At 43.0% G+C, this 22,002-nt stretch overlaps 1 protein-coding gene across 11 annotated transcripts in view; it reads right to left on the bottom strand.

Annotated features, from left to right (window-relative positions):
• Positions 1 to 2,980: 2,980 nt before the first annotated feature.
• The window catches only part of MAST3 (microtubule associated serine/threonine kinase 3), a 342,522-nt gene continuing 323,500 nt past the window's right edge, over positions 2,981 to 22,002 (bottom strand). For 9 of the 11 annotated variants that reach the window (XM_069740959.1, XM_069740967.1, XM_069740894.1 and 6 more), the window contains 9 exons: positions 18,515 to 18,627; positions 17,571 to 17,725; positions 16,367 to 16,581; positions 14,990 to 15,190; positions 14,521 to 14,747; positions 14,321 to 14,443; positions 13,404 to 13,540; positions 12,089 to 12,270; positions 2,981 to 4,957 (listed from right to left, as the gene is read on the bottom strand). In XM_069740959.1, the coding sequence (XP_069597060.1) occupies positions 3,909 to 4,957; positions 12,089 to 12,270; positions 13,404 to 13,540; positions 14,321 to 14,443; positions 14,521 to 14,747; positions 14,990 to 15,190; positions 16,367 to 16,581; positions 17,571 to 17,725; positions 18,515 to 18,627 (2,402 nt within the window). In that variant the 3' untranslated portion in view covers positions 2,981 to 3,908. The remainder of the gene's footprint in view (positions 4,958 to 12,088; positions 12,271 to 13,403; positions 13,541 to 14,320; positions 14,444 to 14,520; positions 14,748 to 14,989; positions 15,191 to 16,366; positions 16,582 to 17,570; positions 17,726 to 18,514; positions 18,628 to 22,002) is intronic. The other 2 variants (XM_069740919.1, XM_069740912.1) reach the window with 2 other exon arrangements.

Raw genomic sequence — 22,002 nt, 5'->3', positions numbered from 1 at the left:
TGAATTTTTTTCTTGCTATGCTGTTTAGCGATTGGGTTAATCTTTTTTTATTGATAGATCGGGCGATTCTGGACGCGGCAATACCAAATATGTGTAGGTTTGATTTTTTGATTGTTTTATTTTGAATGGGGCGAAAGGGGGGCGATTTAAACTTTTATATTTTTTGTTTTTTTCATATTTTTTGAAACTTTTTTTCCCTTACTTTTGCCATGCTAAATAGCCTCCATGGGAAGCTAGAAGCTGTCACAACTCGATTGGCTCTGCTACATAGGAGCGATGCATAGATCGCTCATATGTAGCTGAATTACAGGCTTGCTATGAATGCCAACCACAGGGTGGCGCTCACAGCAAGCCAGCATCAACAACCATAGAGGTCTCAAGGAGACCTCTGGTTGTTATGCAGACGCATCGCTGACCCTCGATCATGTGACGGGGGTCGGCGATGCGCTCATTTCTGGACCGATGGCTGGAAGCGGTAGTTAAATGCCACTGTCAGCGGCATTTAACTAGTTAATAGCGGCGGGTGAATCGTGATTTCACCCACCGTTATTGCGGGCACATGTCAGCTGTTGTTCAAAACAGCCGACATGTCCCGGCTTTGATGCGGGCTCAGTGCCGGAGCCCACATCAAAGCGGGGGTACCGACTTCCACAGTACTAGTATGGCGGAGGTCGGGAAGGGGTTAAATTCCTATGACACGAAATAGGTTTCAAATCCAATCAAAACTTGGGTTATAACAGCATGTTATGCTACATTACATTGATTTATTAATAAGCTACAAACGTGGTACCTTCCCTTTAAGTGCTCCCAATTTCAACTGTTTCTCCATATGTATCATGTCTTAATAAATTTAACAAAAGATTTTAAGCATGTTTAGTACCGTTCCAAGTATTAAGAAGATGGTAGACCAATCAAAAATGTTGAATTCTGCAGAAACTGCGACCTTCTATGCATGTTAAAATTTGAGTTTGCAACAAAAAAATAAGACCAGGAACGGATACTTTTTTTTTTTGCCAGCTACTAAAATTGGTGACTAAAAAAGGTGTAAAACATTAGTAAATTCTCCCACTCATTTACAACAAAGACATGTTTCAACTTCCCCAAGTGTAATGATTAACATCCGCCATTATATTTTTGTCTCTTCTGGTATGTTAGAAAAAAAAAAAAAAAATAAGGGTATGTGCACACGTCCGGATTTTTAGCGTTTTTTTTGCGGAATTTCGCTATAAAAACGCTATAATTCCTCATCAAAAACGCTAAAAATATGCATCCTATCATTTAGAATGCATTCCGGATTTTTTGTTCAGATGGATGCGTTTTTTTCCGCAAAAAAAACGCAATCCGCAAAAAGAATGGCCATGCTCATTCTTTTTGCGGATTTTTTGCGGATTTCATGCATTCAGGAAAAAAAAAAAAAACCGCAAAAAATCCGCAAAAAATCCGCGCAAAAAACGCGAGAAATCCGCACGGAAAAAAACGCGATTTTCTGGCAGAATTCTCCGGATTTTGTCAGGAAAAAAACCTGATGTGTGCACATACCCTAAAACTACCTTATAAAAAAAATTAAAAAAAAATCAAGTAAATAAAAAAAAATATATTGATCCAAAGACCAACCTTATTCATTGTATGTACTTTAACTGCATGTTATAAAACCAAGACATTGGGGGCCTAGAGTGACAGTTCATAGCCAGTAAGATGTGCAGCAAGAAGTCAAGCTGCCTTAGAAACTGCATGACTCCTAAAGCCACTGAGATTTGGAAGATGCGTTTAGGCATTAGTAAGTCATTACAGAGGACAAAATTAGCATAATTTTACTATTGTTTTTTTTTCTGTTCTAGCCTTAGGCTAGGGTCACATTGCGTTTTAGTGTGAGCGCTAACGGACAGCGTTGCACGGCAAAATTAACGCCATTCAACGTGCCCGTTAGCGCTCCCATAGCCCGCAATGTAACCAGCGCATTGCTAGCGCGTGTCCTTTTCGGCACGCGCTAGCGATGTGCCGGTCTTTTGCAGCGTCTGCGGCGCGCCCGAGGTCCGTTCCCCGCTCTCGCAGATCGGGGATCTGCGAGAGCGGGGACGTTAACGCGACCCCGAAATGCGGCCCCTTAAAAACATTGCGTTAGGGCAATCCGTTTAGCGCTAGCGGATTGCGCTAACGCAATGTGACCCTAGCCTAAAAAAGCAAGATTATTTTTTAAACTTGCTAAACCTCATTAAAGTCCAGAATACTTCCTTATTAACGAGATAATTACAGAGCAGGGACCCAGTTGGTCTCCAGCAGTTTGTAACCTGAAGGGCTCGTTCCAGTGTTTGCTGGTTGATCCGGAGGTCACAACTCAATGCAAGTCTATGAGAGCCTTGTTCTGGCCTCATAGACTTACACTGAGATCTTGCAACCATTATCCGTGACATCTGGTCAGACAGAAGTTGCAGTCGGCAAAGAACCGTAGAGGCGCCAGGAAATGCTGAAGGCGGCAGCTGGTAGATATAATACCAGGTCAGGGAATTCAGATTAGTAGTACTACGCCAGCGCTGACACGATATTAAAAAAAAATAAACAAGTGGGAGTGGTGCATTAGATCAAATCATTCCAAACCATATCTTCCCCCTCCCCCCCCCCCCCCAATAGTTAAATTTGGCCAATTTTTGGCTAAAATGTATTGCAGTCTTTAGAATATTTCTGTACTAATCTTAGCAGAAGAGAGATTTTGTTGGAAAAATGTACTAGCGATTTAAATGAGGAAATACCATGGTCGTTTTCTTCCATATACAGTTTCTGAAATAAGTAATATATGCTCCCTACACAGCTTTGTCTCAAGCAGTCCCTGACATGCCAACTTCCTTCTCATACATTCATTCCCCCTAAAACACTTGTATCAATCTATTGCATACACGTTACCAAAAACAAAAAGTAATAAAATACAAGATAAAAACAAAAAAGATAGCTGGAAATACACTTGACCCAAAATTATTACTTTACATAAGGTTTGGTATATATTTGTTTTGATTGCTTCATGATATAAATGATGACATTATTAGATGACACTAAATGTATACTAAATGTTACATATGAATGCAATATAAAGTCTTCAAGAAACATTTATCCTTCATTTAAAAAAAATGGTAATCTCAGCAGCAAGAAAGTACCAAACCAGTGCATAATTTAATGAACGGCACATACTGGTAGGTACTTAAACATCCTCAGATATTTTATAGGGAGTGTTTTCCTACTTTTGACCCAGACTTCAGGAGACCCCCTTAAAATATGTCATACCTGATCAAGGTCAATATATTCCACAATTTATACAGATGGTTTTTTTCCTGAAGGGGGAAAATGCCACAAGCTATCAGGTAAGTTTTATGGAGTCCTGCAGCTTCAGGAAAATAACATTTTCTTTTAGGTTTACTGGTTAAATATACGGAATATAATTTTAGTATTAGAAACCAGATTCACACCTTATAGTTTTGACCTTCACCAATGTTCTTGGCTGAAAACTATGCCGAGGTCCTTTAGAAGACAATGTGAGATGTGCTAAAGATATCCCATTTTATATATGCATTTTAAATCATAAAATCTAGAATATTGAAATGAAAGCACTGAAGGATTGTACCACAAATGACATTTTCTACTTCAGGTTAAACCGGAAAATAAAATAATAATAATAAAAAAAACAAAAACAATGCATGCCACTGATATCATATATAAATACAAGTACAATAAAATATGTTTACAAAGTATCAAAACCATACCATGAAAGTTAAATTACATTAAAAAAAGTAAAAGATCATGACATTTTTTTTCCAAGGCTTAACCTTAAAATCTTATACAAATCTTTGCATCCTGTAGACATTTGAAAGCACTTCATTTATCAGCAAAAAAAAAAAAAAAGTCAGAACCATGAAATCTGTTCAGCTTGTTGGTTTCCCAGATTGTTCTGTTTCTTCAAGTTCTTTGCTCTTACCCACTTTGTTACTATCCAAGTGCACTTCAGTGCCCACAGAAAACCGCTGCATAGGTGTAAGATGATCATCGTCTTGTTTTTCTAGACTAGCAGCTAAAGGCTCCGACAACCAGGACACAAGAGGGCATCGGTCTCTACTTGTGGGCTGGAAGGGATAAAACGCTTGACACTCCCAGTGCCCTGAGGCTTTGTCTTGCTCCTCACTTTCAGACGTCTGAACAGCAATTTGTGGCACTAAGCGGCACTGCTGTTCATGAACTGTAATTAACGATGATATACTTGCTGGTCTTGCTTGAATCCATGAGGTTTGGTGGGGAAGCCGTTCCCATAGCACAGAGCTGCTCTCGGTTTTCGGCCCTTCAGTAACAGACTCACTCGAAGCGGACTCCTGCTCGTCAAAGCTAACTTCTTGAACAGCTTCTTGCTTTTTGAAGGAGTCTCTTCTCTCTGAGAGATTAAGCCTCCTCATAACTACAACTTCTGAATCACGCTCATGTTTTTCTGTTCCCCAGTCTTTATTACGACTACCAGTATCGGATGCACCTTCTGTACCATCAGGCGATTCCTCCCATGGCTGAATTTCTGGAGGTGTCGTCTTACGACCACAGCTAAAGTGGCTGGACATCTTTTCTACTGACTGCACTCTTTTTAAAAGAGGTGAACGAGGAGCTTCTGTTGCTCTGCTACGTGCCCCTTGACGAATAATGGCAGGGGGTGACAAAGTCTTACCGTGGAAAACGCCATGACAGGCTCTTGAATGGCCAGGTAACAAAGGAGAGGGAGATCGTTGTGGGGAAGATGGTGCCTGATGAGCAGGTGATGGAGTACAAGCCAGCGGAGATGGGGGTATGCTGCTCGTGGACTTCCTTCGCCCCACCTTGTAACGTTGTCCACTGAGCTTGGGTGCTAAACACTGCAGGGAACTGGGTCGAATGTGACCAGCAGGTGAGCTTGGTGTGCTAGAGCATGGAGATGTACTTTGAGGTGATACATTATCTAGGATGCAGAAAGGTTTTGAAGTTAAGTTGCATTGATGTAGAAAATATATCAGTAAATATTACTTTATATTTACCATGAGATCATACATTGTGTGATGTTCTAGCAGCAAATTGCACTTAATATGACTATATACAGACAAGTGAAAAATTAATCACTTCACTGGATATGAGAAGATTATCGCTCAAATTCATCAAGACAGGTGTTTACCCCAGTGTTGTTTGGGGAGAATGCTGGAGTCATAGGCCTCAGATTCATTAAGAAGTACATGCTTCTAAATGAATTAGGAGCATCTGATAAGTGGAAATCGCCTTGCCACAAATCTTACTACAGTCAGCGAATGGAGTAAGATTTCAAGCATAATGTACACCACAACTTGTCATGAATTAGAATGAATATGTGAAACGTTGAGAGATTTTTGTGACTTTCCAAAGCAACTTATGCAGTTAATTGCTTTAATGAATAGGGGTCTAGGTTTAGAGAAAGAGAAAAAAAAAAAAGACATTGGCTGTATTTCCCCCTGCGCCTACCTAATTCAGTTTATTCTGATTAATTTTAAAGGGAATAAGCAGCATCTCCAGGCACAGCTAATGGAAAGACGAGATGACATTTGAGATTTTTTTTTGCCTATGCCCTTAACAGACTTCTTCAGATAAGCATATTGTGTTCATTTAATAGACAATTAGGGTATAGATGTAGAGAGTAGTGGTAAAACAGGATTTTTCGGTTTCTTACTGTAAGATCTGTTTCTCAGTGCCTTCATTGGGGGACACAGGACCATGGGTGTATACTGCTGCCACTAGGAGGCTGCCACTATGCCCAAAAAAAAGTTAGCTCCCCCTCTGCAATGTACACCCCACCAACTGGCACTAGGTTAATCAGTTAGTGAGACAGCAGTAGGAGAAGCAACAAGATAGAAAAGAACAAACAGACAACTCAAACTAACAATAGAACACAGAAGAAGTTAGAACAAGAGCTGTTAAACATGGGAGAGTGCCGTGTCCCCCAATGAAGGTTCAGAGAAACAGATTTTAAGGAAAGCAACAAAAAAATCCTGTTTTCTCTATCGCTTCATACGGGAACACAGGAACCATGGGACGTCCCAAAGCAGTCCCTGGGGAGGGAACAACCAAAGTTTTGTTCAGGTCGGAGAACTCACACTGTCGCCTGCAAGATCCCTCTGCCTACGCTGGCGTCTGCCGAGGCGTAGGTGTGTACCTTATAAAATTTGGTAAACACGTGGATGGAAGTCCAAGTTGCTGCTTTGCACTATGGTGCACCGCCCAGGAGGCACCCACTGCCCGGGTAGAGTGAGCCTTAATCCCAGGGGGAGGCGCTCTATTCTTGACCCAGTAAGACTCCAAAAGTGCTGTTCTGATCCAGCGAGCAATTGTAGCCTTGGAGGCCTCTTCGTGCACCTTCTGGAATGATGAAAAGAGTCAGTCTTCCTAAAGATGGCAGTCCTAGCCAGATAGACCCTCACCGCCCTGACCAGGTCTAGCCTGTTCAACGAATGCTCCAGAGGATGAGCCGCAGCAGGACAAAAAGAAAGGAGGACAATATCCTCATTTAGGTGAAAAGCGGACACCACCTTTGGGAAGAAGGAAGGCGGAGGCCGCAAAACCACCTTATCCTGGTGAAGAACCAAGAAATGAGGGAGACAGGAAAGGGCCGCCAACACCGAAACACGCCTAATGGAGCTGATGGCCATCAGAAACGCCACCTTTCAAGACAAAAAGGACAGGGAAACCTCTCGGAAAGGTTCAAAGGGAGAACCCCTCAGAGCTTCCAGGACCAGATTGAGATCCCAGAGGTCCACGGGAGTCCGGTATGGAGGAGCCGCATGCACTACCCCTTGAAGAAATGTTTTGACCCGAGAGCAGGAGGATAAACTCCTCTGGAAAAGAATGGAAAGCGCGGACACCTGACCCTTTAACGAACTAAGGGCAAGACCAGCATCCAGTCCCGCCTTGAAAAACGCCAAAATAGAAGAAAGGGACATGGGCGGGATGTGATTGGACTCTCACCAATGGAAATAGGCCTTCCAGGTTCGATAATAGACCCTGGAGGACAACGGCTTTCTAGCCTGGATCATGGTGTGAATCAACCGATCTGAAAATTTGTACGCTCTCAGTACCGCGGTTTTAACAGCCACATCGTTAAATTGATCAACCGAGAATTCTGGCGGCAGATCGGCCCCTTGGGACAGCAGTTCTGGTCTGTCTGGGCGCCTCCAGGAAGCGTCCGCGAGAAGATTGACAATCTCTGTGAACCAAGACCTTCTGGGCCCATCCGATGCGATTAGTATGACTGGCACCCCCTCCACCTTGATCTTCAACAGCCTAGGAAGAAGGGGAAGAAACAGATAGGGAAGCTCGAACTGCGACCAGGGAATGGCCAAGAGTATCGGCGCCCACCGCGAGAGGATCGCGGGACCTGGAGACGACCCGTGGCACCTACCATTTCAGCCAGGATGCCATGAGGTCCACGTCCGGAGTTCCCTATCAAAGGCAAATCTGATGGAAGACCTCCTGATGCAGGGACCACTCTCCTGTGGTGAGACCCTCGCGGCTGAGAAAAATCGGTTGTCCACGCCGGGCATATGCACTGCGGATATCGCCGGAACCGACGCCTCTGCTCAGAGGAGAATTTTGGATACCTCGATCATGGGCAAGGGACTCAGAGTCCCTCCCAGGCGGTTGATGTATGCCACCGCCGTGGCATTGTCCGTCTGTACCCGAATTAGCAGACCCCTGAGAAGCCTTCCCCAGTGAAGGAGGAACAGAAGGATGGTGCTTATCTCAAGGACGTTGATCAGCAGAGAAGATTCCTGTACTAACCAACGTCCCTAGACAGCCAGATGACAAAATACCGCCCCCCAGCCGAGAAGGCTGGCGTACGTCGTCACCACCTGCCAGTGGACAGGAAGGAAGGACCTGCCCTGGGAGATGAGAGGGGATTCCAGCCACCAACTGAGAGACCGTTTGACTCGGTAAGAGCCGATTCGCATGATCCAGGGAGAAAACAGACCTGTCCCACTGCGAAAGGAAGGCCTGCTGAAGTGGTCTTGAATAGAATTGGGCAAAAGATATCGCTTCCGACACTGCCACCATCCTCCCTAGGACCTTCATGGCTGAGCGGAAGGAAGCAGAGAGCCTTGTAGGGAGCAAACTCCCTGCTGAAGGATCACTCTTCTCTTCAGGAAGAAAAACCCTTGTCTGACAGGTGTTGAACAGCATGCCTAGAAAAATGAGGCTCTGAGTCGGAACAATGCAGGACATTTTCCTGCTGACAAGCCACCGGAAATGGGACAGGGTGTCGAGAAAGATAGCCAGGCTTTCCTGGGCCTGAGAAAAAGGACGGAGCCTTGATAAGGATGTCGTTGAGGTATGGGATGAGGACCAGACCTCTGATCCTCAAAATGGCCATCAACACTGCCATGATTTTCGTGAAAACCCTGGGAGCGGTTGCGAGACCGAACGGCAGGACGAAACTGGAAATGATGCTGTTGTACTGCAAAACACAGGAATCTCTGATGCCCTGGAAAAATAGGGACACGGAGATAAGCATCTTCAATGTCTATGGAGCACAGAAATTCCTGCGCCTCCATAGAAGCAATTACTGAACGAAGTGACTCCATCCTGAAAGGTCTCAGGCAGACTCTCTTGTTCAGTAACTTGATATCGAGATCCAGGATGGGCCGAACTGCACCGTCTTTCTTCGGTCCCACAAACAGGTTTGAATAGAGACCTGGGAAATGCTCCCAGTCTAGGATGGGAAAGATTACCCCCGAACTGAGAAGGGAGGAGATGGATGTAAAGAAACCCGGGGCCAGAGAAGGTTCCCTTGGGGGACGGCATTCGAAGAATTGATCTCTGAGCCGCGAAACAAAATTTATTTTGTATCCTGAGGATACAACCTCCCTGACCCATGAGTCCTCCACCGAGTCAAGTCAAACGTCTCTGAAAAAAAGGAGACGACCGCCCAGCTTGGGAGATACGCTGGGGTCTCGGTATGAGTCATGTTGAGGAAGATCTGCCAGGTCTAGGCCTGGTGTATCTACCTTGGGCGTTACAGGACCGCCAGGAAGGGTTGGCTTTAAATGAAACCTTCTTCCTATCCTGGCGAGCCTGCGGCCTCTACTGGTGGGAAAAATCCTCTGTCGCAGCGAAACGGCAAAAGGGACGAAAGGACCGAAACTGCCGCTTCGGAGGAGGCAAATGAGGTTTGGAATGTGGAAGAAGGGAACTTGTGCTCCCGGTGGCGTCCTTAATAATTTTGTCCAACATGGAGCTGAATAGACGTGATCCCTGGAAAGGCAAGCTGGTAAGAGACTTTTTTGATGACAAGTCTGCCTGCCAGGCTTTAAGCCAAATAGTCCGAAAGATATTCACAATATTGCTGGACACCTGAGCTGCGCAAGATGCGGCATCCAGGGAAGCAGACAAGCATGAGAAATCTATTCGGCGAGATCTGCCAACTCATCCGGTCGAGCTCCAGCAAGAATGCCCTGATGGAGTTGTTTGGCCCATTTGGCTATGGGTTTCAAGACCCAAGTAGAGGCAAAAGCCGGGCATAATGTAGAAGTGGCCTCTTCGAAGGCTGGCTTTGCAAAGGATTCTATAATCCTGTCATTGGAGGGATGCTCCATTAGTAAGCGGGAGAACAGTGCTGGTGGATAGTCTGGAAAATGGCGGGTCCACTGTCGGAGAAACTGTCCAGTTGGCGGTGAGCTCAGTAAAAAAGGGATATAGGACGCCAAAGCACTTCCCTCTTTGAAAGCGTCTGGGTTCTCCCTTTCCCTGGCAAGTACCTCCTCAAATTTTCTATGAGGAGCGAAGACTTTGGAAGGTGGTTTAGACCGTCTAAACGAAACTGCCTGATCTGCGGGTTCCGTAGAGGTATCCTTGAGACGAAAGTTCTGGTTGACCGCAACAATGAGGCTCTGGACCATATACCTCATGTTCTAGGTTTAGTCCGAATCCAGGTCCGAATCATCCTCTGATGGTACGTCCGAGAACGCCTCCCCTGACTCGGGAGAGGAGGATTGGGAAGACGCAAACTGCCAGGAAGGGGACCTGGAACCACGCTGCTGTTTGGATCTCTTGCGACCTGCATTAGAAGGCCCAGACGGCGATTCCTGTGACCCACTAGCAAAGTCGGAAGGGGCAACCTGTTAAGTACAGACACCAGGGTCTGCGACACCTTGGTGAGATCCGCCACGGACTGTGACAAAGAGGAAGCCCACCCTGGAATGGGGGCCTCATTCTCACCTGGGGCCAAAGGGGAATCCTTGGCGGTGGGCACAGTGGAGATGCTGCAGTCCAGACAGAGAGGAGAGGACTGACCTGAAGGAAGCTTGCACTTATACGAGAAACATACAAAGTGTCTGACAAGAGGAGAGGAAGAAAATGAGGAGGCAGGAGGACGGGAACGCTCTTCTTTGGGATTAGGCATGATGAGCAGACCCACTAACTGATGCCACATGGTTAGGGGACAGGAGGAAGATGCAGAGGAGAGTGTCAGTCTGCAGAGCAGATACTCACAGTAAGTGCAGTCATCCTGTATACAGCTTCCAGGCTGTAGGGCTGATGTGCTGGAAAGAGGAAGGCTCCGCTGGAAAAGGCACTATCCGAATCCACAATCCGGAAAATGGAAGCCGCAAGAGGATGCCAAGGTCCAGGAGGGCAAAAACGCACGCTGCAGGGATGCACGCTGAAAAGCCTGCTCTAAGACAGGAAGAGGGGGTGGAGCCAAGCGTCGGGACCAGGAGCAGAAAGATGGCGCCGGCTCAGAGTAAAGAGATGAGGCCAAGGGAGTGGGGCTAGCTGCAGGCTGGAAGGAGCCGACTAAGCAACGGGCCGGAGAAAAGCCCGCCCAAAAATCATGAAGACAGGGGGTGGAGCCGACGCTGTAGCTAGGCCCGAGTGAAGCCGGGGCCTAGATTTAAGCTGGTGACCGCCGGAACGAGGGGGAGCAGCGCAGAGGTCCCTACAATGCAGTGAAAGGTATGCCTGGGGCCCCAATCCATTGGACGTAGGGAGAAAAGAAGACCTGTGGGAAAAGATATATATATATATATATATATATATATATATATATATATATATATATATATATATATATATATATATATACACACACATATATATATACACACACATATATATATACACATACATATATATATATACATATATATATATACATATATATATATACATATATATATATACATATATATATATACATATATATATACACATATATATATACATATATATATACACATATATATACACATATATATATACACATATATATATATATACACATATATATATATACATATATATATATATACATATATATATACATATATATATATACATATATATACACATATATATACATATATATACATATACATACATATACATACATATACATACATATACATACATATACATACATACATATATATATATATATATATATATATATATATATATTCACCTCCCCATCCAGGAAAGATCGGACGTCTGAAAATACCGTTGCGGGACGTCCACGTCACCTCCATCCGAGGCTCTGGTGGGCAAGTAGGTGGGAGACGGTGGAAGGACCGAATCAGAACCTCATGTCTTCCGGATCACCTAAACACGTTTCTGTGTTAGGGGATTGGGGTCCTGCCGATTAGACCTATGAGGATATGGGGTGGCAGTACATGCCATACTCATAGTCTGTAAGTGGGAGTACAGTAGGGACTATTCACACTGTATCCCTCCAGTAAAGGATCCACCTGAAAAGAAACGACGAACACTGAGGTAGATATGGGTCTAATAAAAGACCCGTGTCCACCTCCTACTGACACGAAGCTAAAACTGATTAACCTAGTGGCAGTTGGTGGGGTGTACACTGCAGAGGAGGAGCTTACTTTTTTTATGAATAGTGTCAACCTCCTAGTGGCAGCAGTATACACCCATGGCTCCTGTGTCCCACAATGTAGCGACAGAGAAAAGGGTACAGATTCTATTAACAGGTTCACTTTGATTGCTGTAAAATAGCGCTAATAATGTGTATTCACCATATCCATCTACTGCCCAAAAGCACTATAAAATATGTAAGACTAACCTGTGGGTATATCAGGAGCTGGGCTTCGACTGGGGGTTGTGGGACCAGGAGATAGGCTGTGGGTTGGAGAGGCAGGAAGGCTCTCACTGGAAGACAGCGACTGATGAAGTCCTGAGGAAAAGCTCTTACTGGTTTGTAATACTGTTGATTGCTTAGAAATTTTCTTGAAGAGAGAACGCTTTCTACAATGAGAAAGACCGACTAAGTAAATATTCAGAAATAATAGACAACACAGCGTTGATGTGGATACAGCATATCACCACTGCAGCCAGTGATTGTCTGCCAAGGTCATGTGTCGACTACATCTTGTCACATTCACACAAGATTGTGGAGTGAACAGCGGCACAGTTTAAACTAGATGTCGACGGAATCGCCATGTCTGTGGCCTAACTGCTGGCGACATTTACACTAGACCAGGGGTCTCACACTCAGCCAGATAAATGGGTTGTGCACAAGAAGTTTGAAGTTGGCAAGACGCATTCCTTGTGGGATAAGACGATTTTAGTGGTACCTTTTTTTTTTCTCCCTACACAACTTTTTGATCATTTCTATTCCATTTTTTGTGTCAGTAGTATGTAAAAGGTTACTTTTTTTTGTATGTTTTATTTATTTTTTGCATAGTTTGTTTGCATAGTATTGATTACGGAACAGTTTTACAGCTTATTTTGTCACAAACTTTTTTGGAACTTTGTTTGCTTTTCTTTTCTTCGCTAAAACATTTTTATTAGCAAAATATTTTTGTTTGTTTTTTTATACTTTATTTGGACTTTTTGCTTTTTTTTGTACGTACTCCCTATATGGGACGTTAAGTTTTAGTTTCCTGATGGCTTACCTAATATCACACAATAATTCTGTACTGCAGGATATTAGAACTGTTAGCTTTACACTGACACTTTCCCTGTTAGACATGGCTTATTGCAGAAATTTATAGGCCACCGTAGCTGGCTGACCTGAAGGTCATTACTTGGCCTCGGATTGCAATGGAAACTACCGGAACTCTGCGTTTGAGGGGAGTCAATGGGCTTTAAAGGCGACGCCCCATCACTCAAATGAAGATTTAAATACTGCAGTCACTATTGACAGTGGTATCTAAGGGGTTAGAAAGAATCACTGCCAATACCGATGTGGCTGACTGCTGCTGATGATAGTGCCTTCCTTCACTGCTTTTGAACTAGCGTGCCTCCTTCGGCCTGCTCCCAAGGAAGTCTCAGGGACACCGGAGCCTGTGGGCCGCATACACTCTCGTTTGAGAACACTCTGCACTAGACTTTGTAACCAAGTTGAAGATTTGGTTCTTGAAAACTCCCATTTTTACCTGTCTTGACTCTCCCTTTTCCTGCTTTTCTTGGTCCTTCTCGCCATACGACCTTTACAGCTATTCTTTCTAGCTGGACCAATCTTTATAGAAGTGTTTTCTAGAGGGGTGGTCCTCAGTGACACTTTGGTCCCGCTCTACAAAAGAAAGCAAAATAAAACGTAAAATTAACGAGCCAAGGAATAATACTACTTTCCAAAATTGCATAGATATAGGGTATTGCAATGAGTCAGGCAAAATCTTGAATCATCCATTCCGAGAGCACGTGTCCGTTTCAAAGCAAAATAATAGAAGCATTAATTATGGGAAATTATCAAAGTATAATGAAGCCTAAACAAAGGCAATACACAAGGACAATGCTGATTAGATTTCTCCCAGCAAGCTCAGAGGAAATAAGCCACTGAAGAGAAATGCCAATTCCCAATGATACCTTACCATATTACATAGCTCAAATCTGCTCACTGCTCAAAGGTCTTACTGCAATAACTAGATTAAAACTTCTGCTACTTTTACTAACATGCTTTCCAAAAAATCTATTTAGGTGAGGCATTTCAATTTTGACTTTGTGTTAAAATATGTTGCAAGCAGAAATAAAACTTACCAAAATTAATGAATTAGTCCTAAATAACCTCTCTTAGGAAATCTCACCCACATTTGTACTCCGTATTTAAACGTGACAAGTGAGAAGAGTGGGATCTTGATGCCATCTCTTAAAAAGGTACATTTTGTGGCAATACTTGGTATAAACACATTAATAAAAATTTGAGCCATTGACAGATTTCACTTAAAATTCACTTTTGGAAGCAGTCAACACATTCTTCCCACCATATAACCCTTTTTGCCAGTTTGTTTAAACTTTTCTTAAAATGGAAAAGTTAGCAGGAGAATATTTTCGCAGTGGCAAGTATGAAACATACCTTTAAAAGAAGCTCTACCACATCCATGTGGACTAAGCCAAGGACCGATTCTCCATTCACGTGTGTAATCAAATCCCCAGCCCTCAGCCCTGCTTCGTGAGCTGGACTTCCATCTTCTACGCTCTGGAGAAATACAACAAAGGGTTTAACAACCTTTTAAACTTAATTCTTGAAACAATCTGACTGAAAACTTCACTCACCCAGACCATGTGGTGGACCGTATACACATCACTTTCTCCCATGTAAACACGAATGGCACGCAAGGTGAAGCCATACTTCTTGCCAGAACTATGTATTATTATTGGGGGCCGAAGACTTGATACTGCTACAGATGTCTCTCGGCTGGGAGAAGAGTCCCTGGATGAGGGATTAGATGAAAGGGAACGTGGGGAGATGGGACTCATAAGGGTTCCAGTGCCAAAATCATCTGTAGAAACAAAATAAACCAATTTTTTGTATCCCATGGGCGCCCATACTCATGGATGATGCTCAGAGCATAGTAGTAAAATAATGAAAAAGTCACAAGCTAAAATCCACATAAGTAGGGCAAGGAGAAAGATTCTGAAATGGAACTACATTAGGAAATGTAAGCATGGCCTACTGAACGAGTTAAAGTGTCTCTAACATTATAGCCATAGAAAACTTGGGGTATAACATAAAATGTCTCACCAGAGGTAATGATCAATGAGAGGGCAGAAACAGATGCGGATTTGGGGACACGACCTCCAGAAGTAGAGGTCTGCTTTTCAGGTGTCTCTCTCTGACCCCTTAGCCGCCGATTCAGTCCAGGTTCCAGAGATCGAGGAGTAGAGTTTTTGGCTCCGGTGCTGTTACTGCGCAGACGAGTTCTGCTTAGACTGACTATATCTGCTAAACAAGGACAGAATAATCAACTTATTGTAATCTAAATGCCAATTCTTAGGGTGCATTTATACAGACTCATAATTGCGAACAAAAGAACCTATGAGTGCTCATTTCCCGATCAGCCGGTCTATTACAGGCTTGCATTAGCTTGTTCATCATGTGAAATGTTTTTAAGCTTGCTTAAAACCTAATCAATCATTCTGAGAACGATAATGTTCTATGCACATTAACAATCATTCTGTGTGCATGGAAGAGCAGGCAACCTGTTTAAAGGGAATCTGTCACCCCCAAAATCGAGGGTGAGAAGCCCACCGGCATCAGAGGCCTATCTACAGCATTCTGTAATGCTGTAGATAAGCCCCCGATGTATCCTGAAAGATGAGAAATAGAGGTTATATTATACTCACCCAGGGGCGTTCCTGTCCGATGGGCGCCGCGGTCCAGGGCCTCCCATCTTCATAGGATGACGTCCTCTTCTTGTCTTCACGCTGTGGCTCTGGCGCACTTTGTCTGCCCTGTTGAGGGCAGAGCAAAGTACTGCAGTGCGCAGGCGCCTGCCCTCTCTGACCTTTCCCGGCGCCTGCGCACTGCAGTACTTTGCTCAGCCCTCAACAAGGCAGACAAAGTACGCCTGCGCCGGAGCCTGAAGACAAGAAGAGGACGTCATCCTATGAAGATAGGAGGCGCCGGACCAGACCAGCAGCTGGACCGCCCCTGGGTGAGTATAATATATATTTCTGATCTTTCAGGATACATCGGGGGCTTATCTACAGCATTACAGAATGCTGTAGATAAGCCCCTGATGCCGGTGGGCTTACCTCACCCTCGATTTTGGGGGTGACAGGCAATCAAATGACTTCTGTAGGCTTACATGAAGCCGATCGTCGGTCGATTAATAGCTGCAGTTAGTCAGTGTAAATGCAGCCTTTGTGTGTTACTTAATAGATAGAACAGTTGTATTTATACACATAACTTTATTGATTACCTAACATGTGCAAACTGATCTAATCCAAAAAGGCATCATGGATCCCATCTGATTATGACTATGCCCAAAAGGCCAGTATTCAGGATGCACATGCACAGGTTCTATTTCTGTAGGTACAATTGGTACTTTACTTATGTCATGACTCATTTAATAAATGACCAAAAAAAAACGATAACAATGGTTTAGCATTTACTTACCACAAAGTGATGATGGCTTTGGGGATGTCCCTTTTATTTCTCCTAAAGTGAATAATGGTTTGTCATACTTGTGATCGGAAGTTTCATCTTCAGAAGAAAACGCAAATTTTGGCATGGTATCCAGGCTACATGTACTAGTTAGCACACATGGACTGGCACTGCGCTCGCTCAGCCACGAGTGATGGGAAGACCCAGAAGATGTCCAGGAGCGTAGCCTAAATCAGCAAAAACACATTTGTTTTAACATTTTCATGCACGATGTGAATGAATGTTAACTGTGGTTTTGAGAAAAAAAAAAAAAAAAAAAACTTTAGTGCTATTCACAGACAGTATAAATACACACTCTCTCCCTGCACTCCAGTATGGTATAATAGGAACCTATAAAATGGTTAGAATATTGAATTTATAAAATAGCATAACCAATGAGACAAGGTAGGCAGGGAGGAGACGCACCCCATAACGGTGCGTGCACCCCCTGCAATGTCAGTACACATGCGTTCACATGCCAGCAGCATTCCGACAGTGATCAGGGAAGCAAGGGGGAAGATCCCCCATAACTTAAGCTCACCTCTCCTGCCCCAGTGTAGTAGTTCTCATCGTACACTATCTTTTGACTAGACAACCTTTTAACTGTCTGGCCACCTAACTATATAGACCCATCATTGCCATTGCACATGATAAATTGAGGAACATATCCAGTCTGACAGAGAGAGGAGAGCTCAGACAAACCAAATTTATGGAACTGTATTCTCGCCAACGGCAACCATAGCTCATGTAGTGCCCAGGAATGGAAGACATCAACAAATGGGTGAACCATAACACAACGCATGAGCCATCTATCTATTGTAGGGCCATCTAGCTTCATAACTAGGAAGCAGACTACAGGTAGGACGACGAGTAGTAGAAACACACAGACTTCACAATGGCTCTCTAGACTTGAATAACAATAATAAACTACATATAAATAGAGTTTTTGTAGTAAATAAGATCTATCCTATGGCCAATTCACACACTATTTTTCAGTCCATGTAATGTCCCAGAAACCAAAGAAATCAATGGCCCAATTCACAGGAATGATGTTGACACAGAGCAGCACGCGCCATCGCGCTCTCAAGGACATGAGTTGTGCCAAATGACACACTGGACAGGATTCTTAGAATACCCGTTGATGAAAATGTGCCTGGTTTCTTTCCACCTCACTCACCTAGTTTCAAAAGTCATTTGGCCCTTTTCATCATCTTTGGACAAGGCTCTTTCCCACTTCTCAGTTCGCTCTTCTTTCTCATCACTATGGCTTCTCTCAGTGGATGAGAAACTGAGGTTCAGTTGTGTAGCAAGATGTTCAGAGCTGCTGTAAACCTACAAAAAGATTGAAAGAGTGATGCTCTGATATCAGCATCTCCACAACAATACATAAGCCCCATGGTATGATATGTCGTGTATTTTGCTGTCCAGTACATGTACCCTCTGCTTGCCACCAGCAGGGATTCTGATACCTGGATCACTATCAGTTGATAGAAAAGAGAAGAAAAACCCTTAAAAAACAACTTTTTCGCCATCGTTAAAATATATACTGGAAAAACTGCAATATTCACATCAAAAGATAAAGGTCAATGTCACATAGCTACCAGGCATGAATGCCCAATAAATTTAGGCTAATGAGAAGGACAATCTAAGGGAGTGAGGGAGTGTGTTCGCACTTCCTAACAGCGGAGGTTGGCACCCTAAAGTTCAAAGTGGCGCCCGCACTCATTGTAGGCGTTCTCTACAAGACCATACTAAGACCTCCCTAACAAAAAAACACCACCCGAATAAAGGGCTGAAGTGCTAATAAAAATTGTTTGGCTCAATTTACACAATGAAAAGTTAACGTTTGCATAGATAAGCAACCAACGTAAGTGGGGACTGAATAGTAAACAAGACTTTGGTAAAGGCAAGTCTTAGGACAAAAAGGAACTATATGAACAGCAGACTTTGATGTCTTGTAGCATCTAGTTGTTGTAAAATATAGTGCTAAAATGCATATAGGTCGCAACTATCAATCTGGTTAAATGTTCTAGTTCAGTCCAACACAGGTATACAGCACCCAACACATCAAAATAAGTTGGAGAAAAAAGAAAAAAAATATCAGCTAACGGTATTCCATACCTTGCTGAATCGATGTGAACAAGAAGAAAACTGACGAATTTCCACCGATGACTCCTCATCATTCGTCTCATCATCTTCTTCTGAAGCCAAATGATGATAACGCTCTGAGCGTGCTGAAAAATAGGTTGTAGAGGAGAGGGATGCATCAAACAAAATTAATAAAAGCAGGAACGAGGAGAAAATTAAGGCACCAGACACCTATAAAGTAGAACACATGACCACATCAGCAGAACATAGGGTCTGATTCATCAAAGCTTTTACATCAGAATTCTGGACTTGAAAGCTTTGAGACGTCACAAAATGTTGGCAGAACGCAAGGCTGCAGTAAAATTTTGCAACATATGGCTTTCTCATGCCATTTGCGCTCAGCTCTGACAAAGTGGGTGGAGCTGGGGACGTTCCAAACTCCGCTAGTCAAATTCATGACAAGCATCAGAGCTCTTTACACCACCAATCTTTCAGACTCCAAGACACACACACACACACACACACACACACACACACACACACGGATTCATTAACCCCTTCATGACATATGACATAAATGTATGTCAATGCCTTTGATGCAGGCTCAAAAGCAGAGCTGGCATCTTTCCCAGGACATGATGGCAGATCGGGCAGCGAAGAAAAAATAATTTACATTTTTACTGCCAAGACTGTGCGTTAGCCCCAAATCTTACATTTTCATACTGGGAAATGGGTTAAAATGGCACCAAAATTTGACCCACAATTTATGCTGAATTTAGAAATACTCCACATGTGGCTGTGCAGTACTGCTTAGTCATACGGAGAGACTCGGGAAGGACAGAGCACTATTTGCCTCCAGGAACAAAGATTTTCCTAGAATAGTTTGCAGACTCCATATACAGAGCTCCTAAGTGTTAGAAAAATAGAATTCTCCCTCAAGTGACCCCATTTTGGAAAATTGTACTCCTTTGGGAATTTATCTACAAGTGTAGTGACTATTTTGACTCCACAGGTATTTTCCAGAAATATGCAGCAGTGGATGTTGCTGAGCGAAAATTGCAAACTTCCATTGTAGTGACCAGTACGCTGTAGTGACCAGTACATTACGCCCAGCTCATGCTGCTGGAGACATGCACCTGTAAGTTATGGTAGGCTCTCATCACTACAGAAATGCCAAACATGTGGATGCTAAATGTGATTTAGGCACACTGGGGCTCAGAAGGGAGGGGGGCATTTGGATTTGGGATTGCAGAAATTGGTGTATTTCTTTTGAGGGGCGAGGAACCATTTAGCTTTTCCAGACATTTTGTTTTACCAGTAATGTGGAAGCCCCCTATATTTCCATTGACAGATGGACCCGAGTGGGGACTTCTTTTTTTTCATGTGGATTGAGTTGAAGCTTTTATTGGGAACATTTTACATAACCTTTAGGATCACATTTATCCGGTGCTTCAAGTTAAGCAGTTACTTTAGGATTTTCATCTAAATCCATGAGTGATGTGTCAGATGAAACATCCGAGGGATCAAGTCACTATAATGAGGCAGTACAGTTACTCTGGACGCCGTCTGGCCTCTGTTCAGCCTTGTCCTTTTCAGAAGTGCACAAAACTGGTCGACTGCTTTTATCCACGACTAAAAACATGGACACTGATGGATCACAGGTCCTGTGACGTCCACAATTCCTCCATCTACCTCATTATAGGGAATCTTCTGCCAGAAGTTCCATCCGAATCATGTATTTCAGAGATTTACACTGAGACCCCGGTGTAAGCGCTCAGTGCAGAGAGCAGGATAAATGTGTGCAGAGTCTACTGCGATCTTTGGAAGGCAGAATAAAAAACAAAAAAACAAAAACAACAGCAGGTGAAGAATTGGTTTTATTTTTTTACGCCGTTCCTCGTGCGGTATAAGTGATCAGACAACTTTATTCTTTGGGTCGGTGAGATTATGGCGATTTATATCGGATTTTTTTTATGTTTGACTGCTGTCACCCACTGAAAGACGCTTTCTATTGCAAGAACTAGTTTTTGTATTGCCAAATTTGGACTGCTATAATTTTTCCATATTTCTGCCAACACCGTCATGTGACAGCTTGTTTTCTGCAGGACGAGCAGACGTTTTTATTACCATTTTCAGGCACATGACATTTATTGATCGCTTTTGATTCTTGGGAGGTAAACTGAACAAAAACCAGCAATTCAGGAATAGTTTTTAGGTTTTTTTTATACCGTTACGTTTGTGGTAAAATTGATAAGGCAGCTTTATTCTTCAGGTCAGTACGATTATGGCGATACCACATTTGTATAGTTCTTTTTTATGTTTGGTCGCTTTTATACAAGGAAAACTTTTCTAAAAAAATTATTTTTGCATCAATTTATTGACAGCCAACACTTATTTTTCTGCTGACTGAGCTTTATGGCGGCTTGTTTTTTGCAGGACAAGATGATGTTTTCCATAAAATGTCCCTGTTACATTCACATTTGTCTTTTTGATTGCGTTTTCTGGCACTTTTTGTTCAGCAGTATGATGGAAAAGCATTGTTTTTTGCCTCTTAAATTTTTTTTACGGTGCTCACTGAAGGGGTTAATTAGTGGGACAGATGAGGCGATACTTTTTTTTTTGTATTTATTGCCCCACTTAAAACAAAAAAAAAAACACACATTTGGTATTGCTGCGTTTGTAAAATTCCAATCTATCAAACATAAAATAATCGGATCAGTAAACTGAAAAAGGAAATCAAAATGCCAGAATTACATTTTTTTTTTGCAGCCGCAACATTGGAATAAAAAGCAATTAGAGGCGATCAGAGCATCCTGTCTATGGCAAAATGGTATCAGTAAAAATATCAGCTCAGGGCACAATAAATACGCCCTCACGCAGCCCCAAACCCCGAAAAAAGAAAATGTTAATGTTTGGTATCTGCCCATTCGTACTGACGTGGGGAATCATACTGCCTGGTCAGTTTTACCTTACAGTGAATGAACATGGTAAAGTACAAAAAAAAACATTGTGAAATTTGCGCTTGGATTTTTTTTTCCCGTTTTCCAGTATACTATGAAGTAGAATGAATGGTGTCATTCAAAAGTACAACTTGTTCTGCAAAAAAACAAAGTCCTCATATGGCTATGTTAACGCAAAAAGAAAAAATAAGTTATGGCTCTTGGAAAAGGGGAGAAAAACCACAAAAATGAAGAACATGTAAAAAAAAAATAAATAAAAAAAAAATAAAATAAAAAAACGCCATGTCATGAAGGGGCCACTCTTTAGATGTGTAGGTTGTTTAACTTGACAGCTCCCTACTGCCACAACTGGACTTCAGCTTCAGTTTGTTAATTTCCTTAGGTTTTTTTTTTTAAATAATGTCACTACACTTGCTGTGAAATAGACATTGATGATGCTGTAAGCGCCCTTCCGAGGTATATATTGATAGAGAAATCAGTGGTACTGTCACAGGGGTTGTCCAATTCTCAGACAACCCCTATGTTTCACCCTTGTAAAGCAACACCTATACTCGCCTCTGG

This window comes from Ranitomeya imitator, chromosome 1 (genome assembly GCF_032444005.1).
Source record: "Ranitomeya imitator isolate aRanImi1 chromosome 1, aRanImi1.pri, whole genome shotgun sequence".
Classification (NCBI taxonomy): Eukaryota; Metazoa; Chordata; class Amphibia; order Anura; family Dendrobatidae; genus Ranitomeya; species Ranitomeya imitator.
The sequence above is the reverse complement of the archived record's forward strand: the minus strand, read 5'-3'. Positions and strand labels throughout refer to the sequence as shown.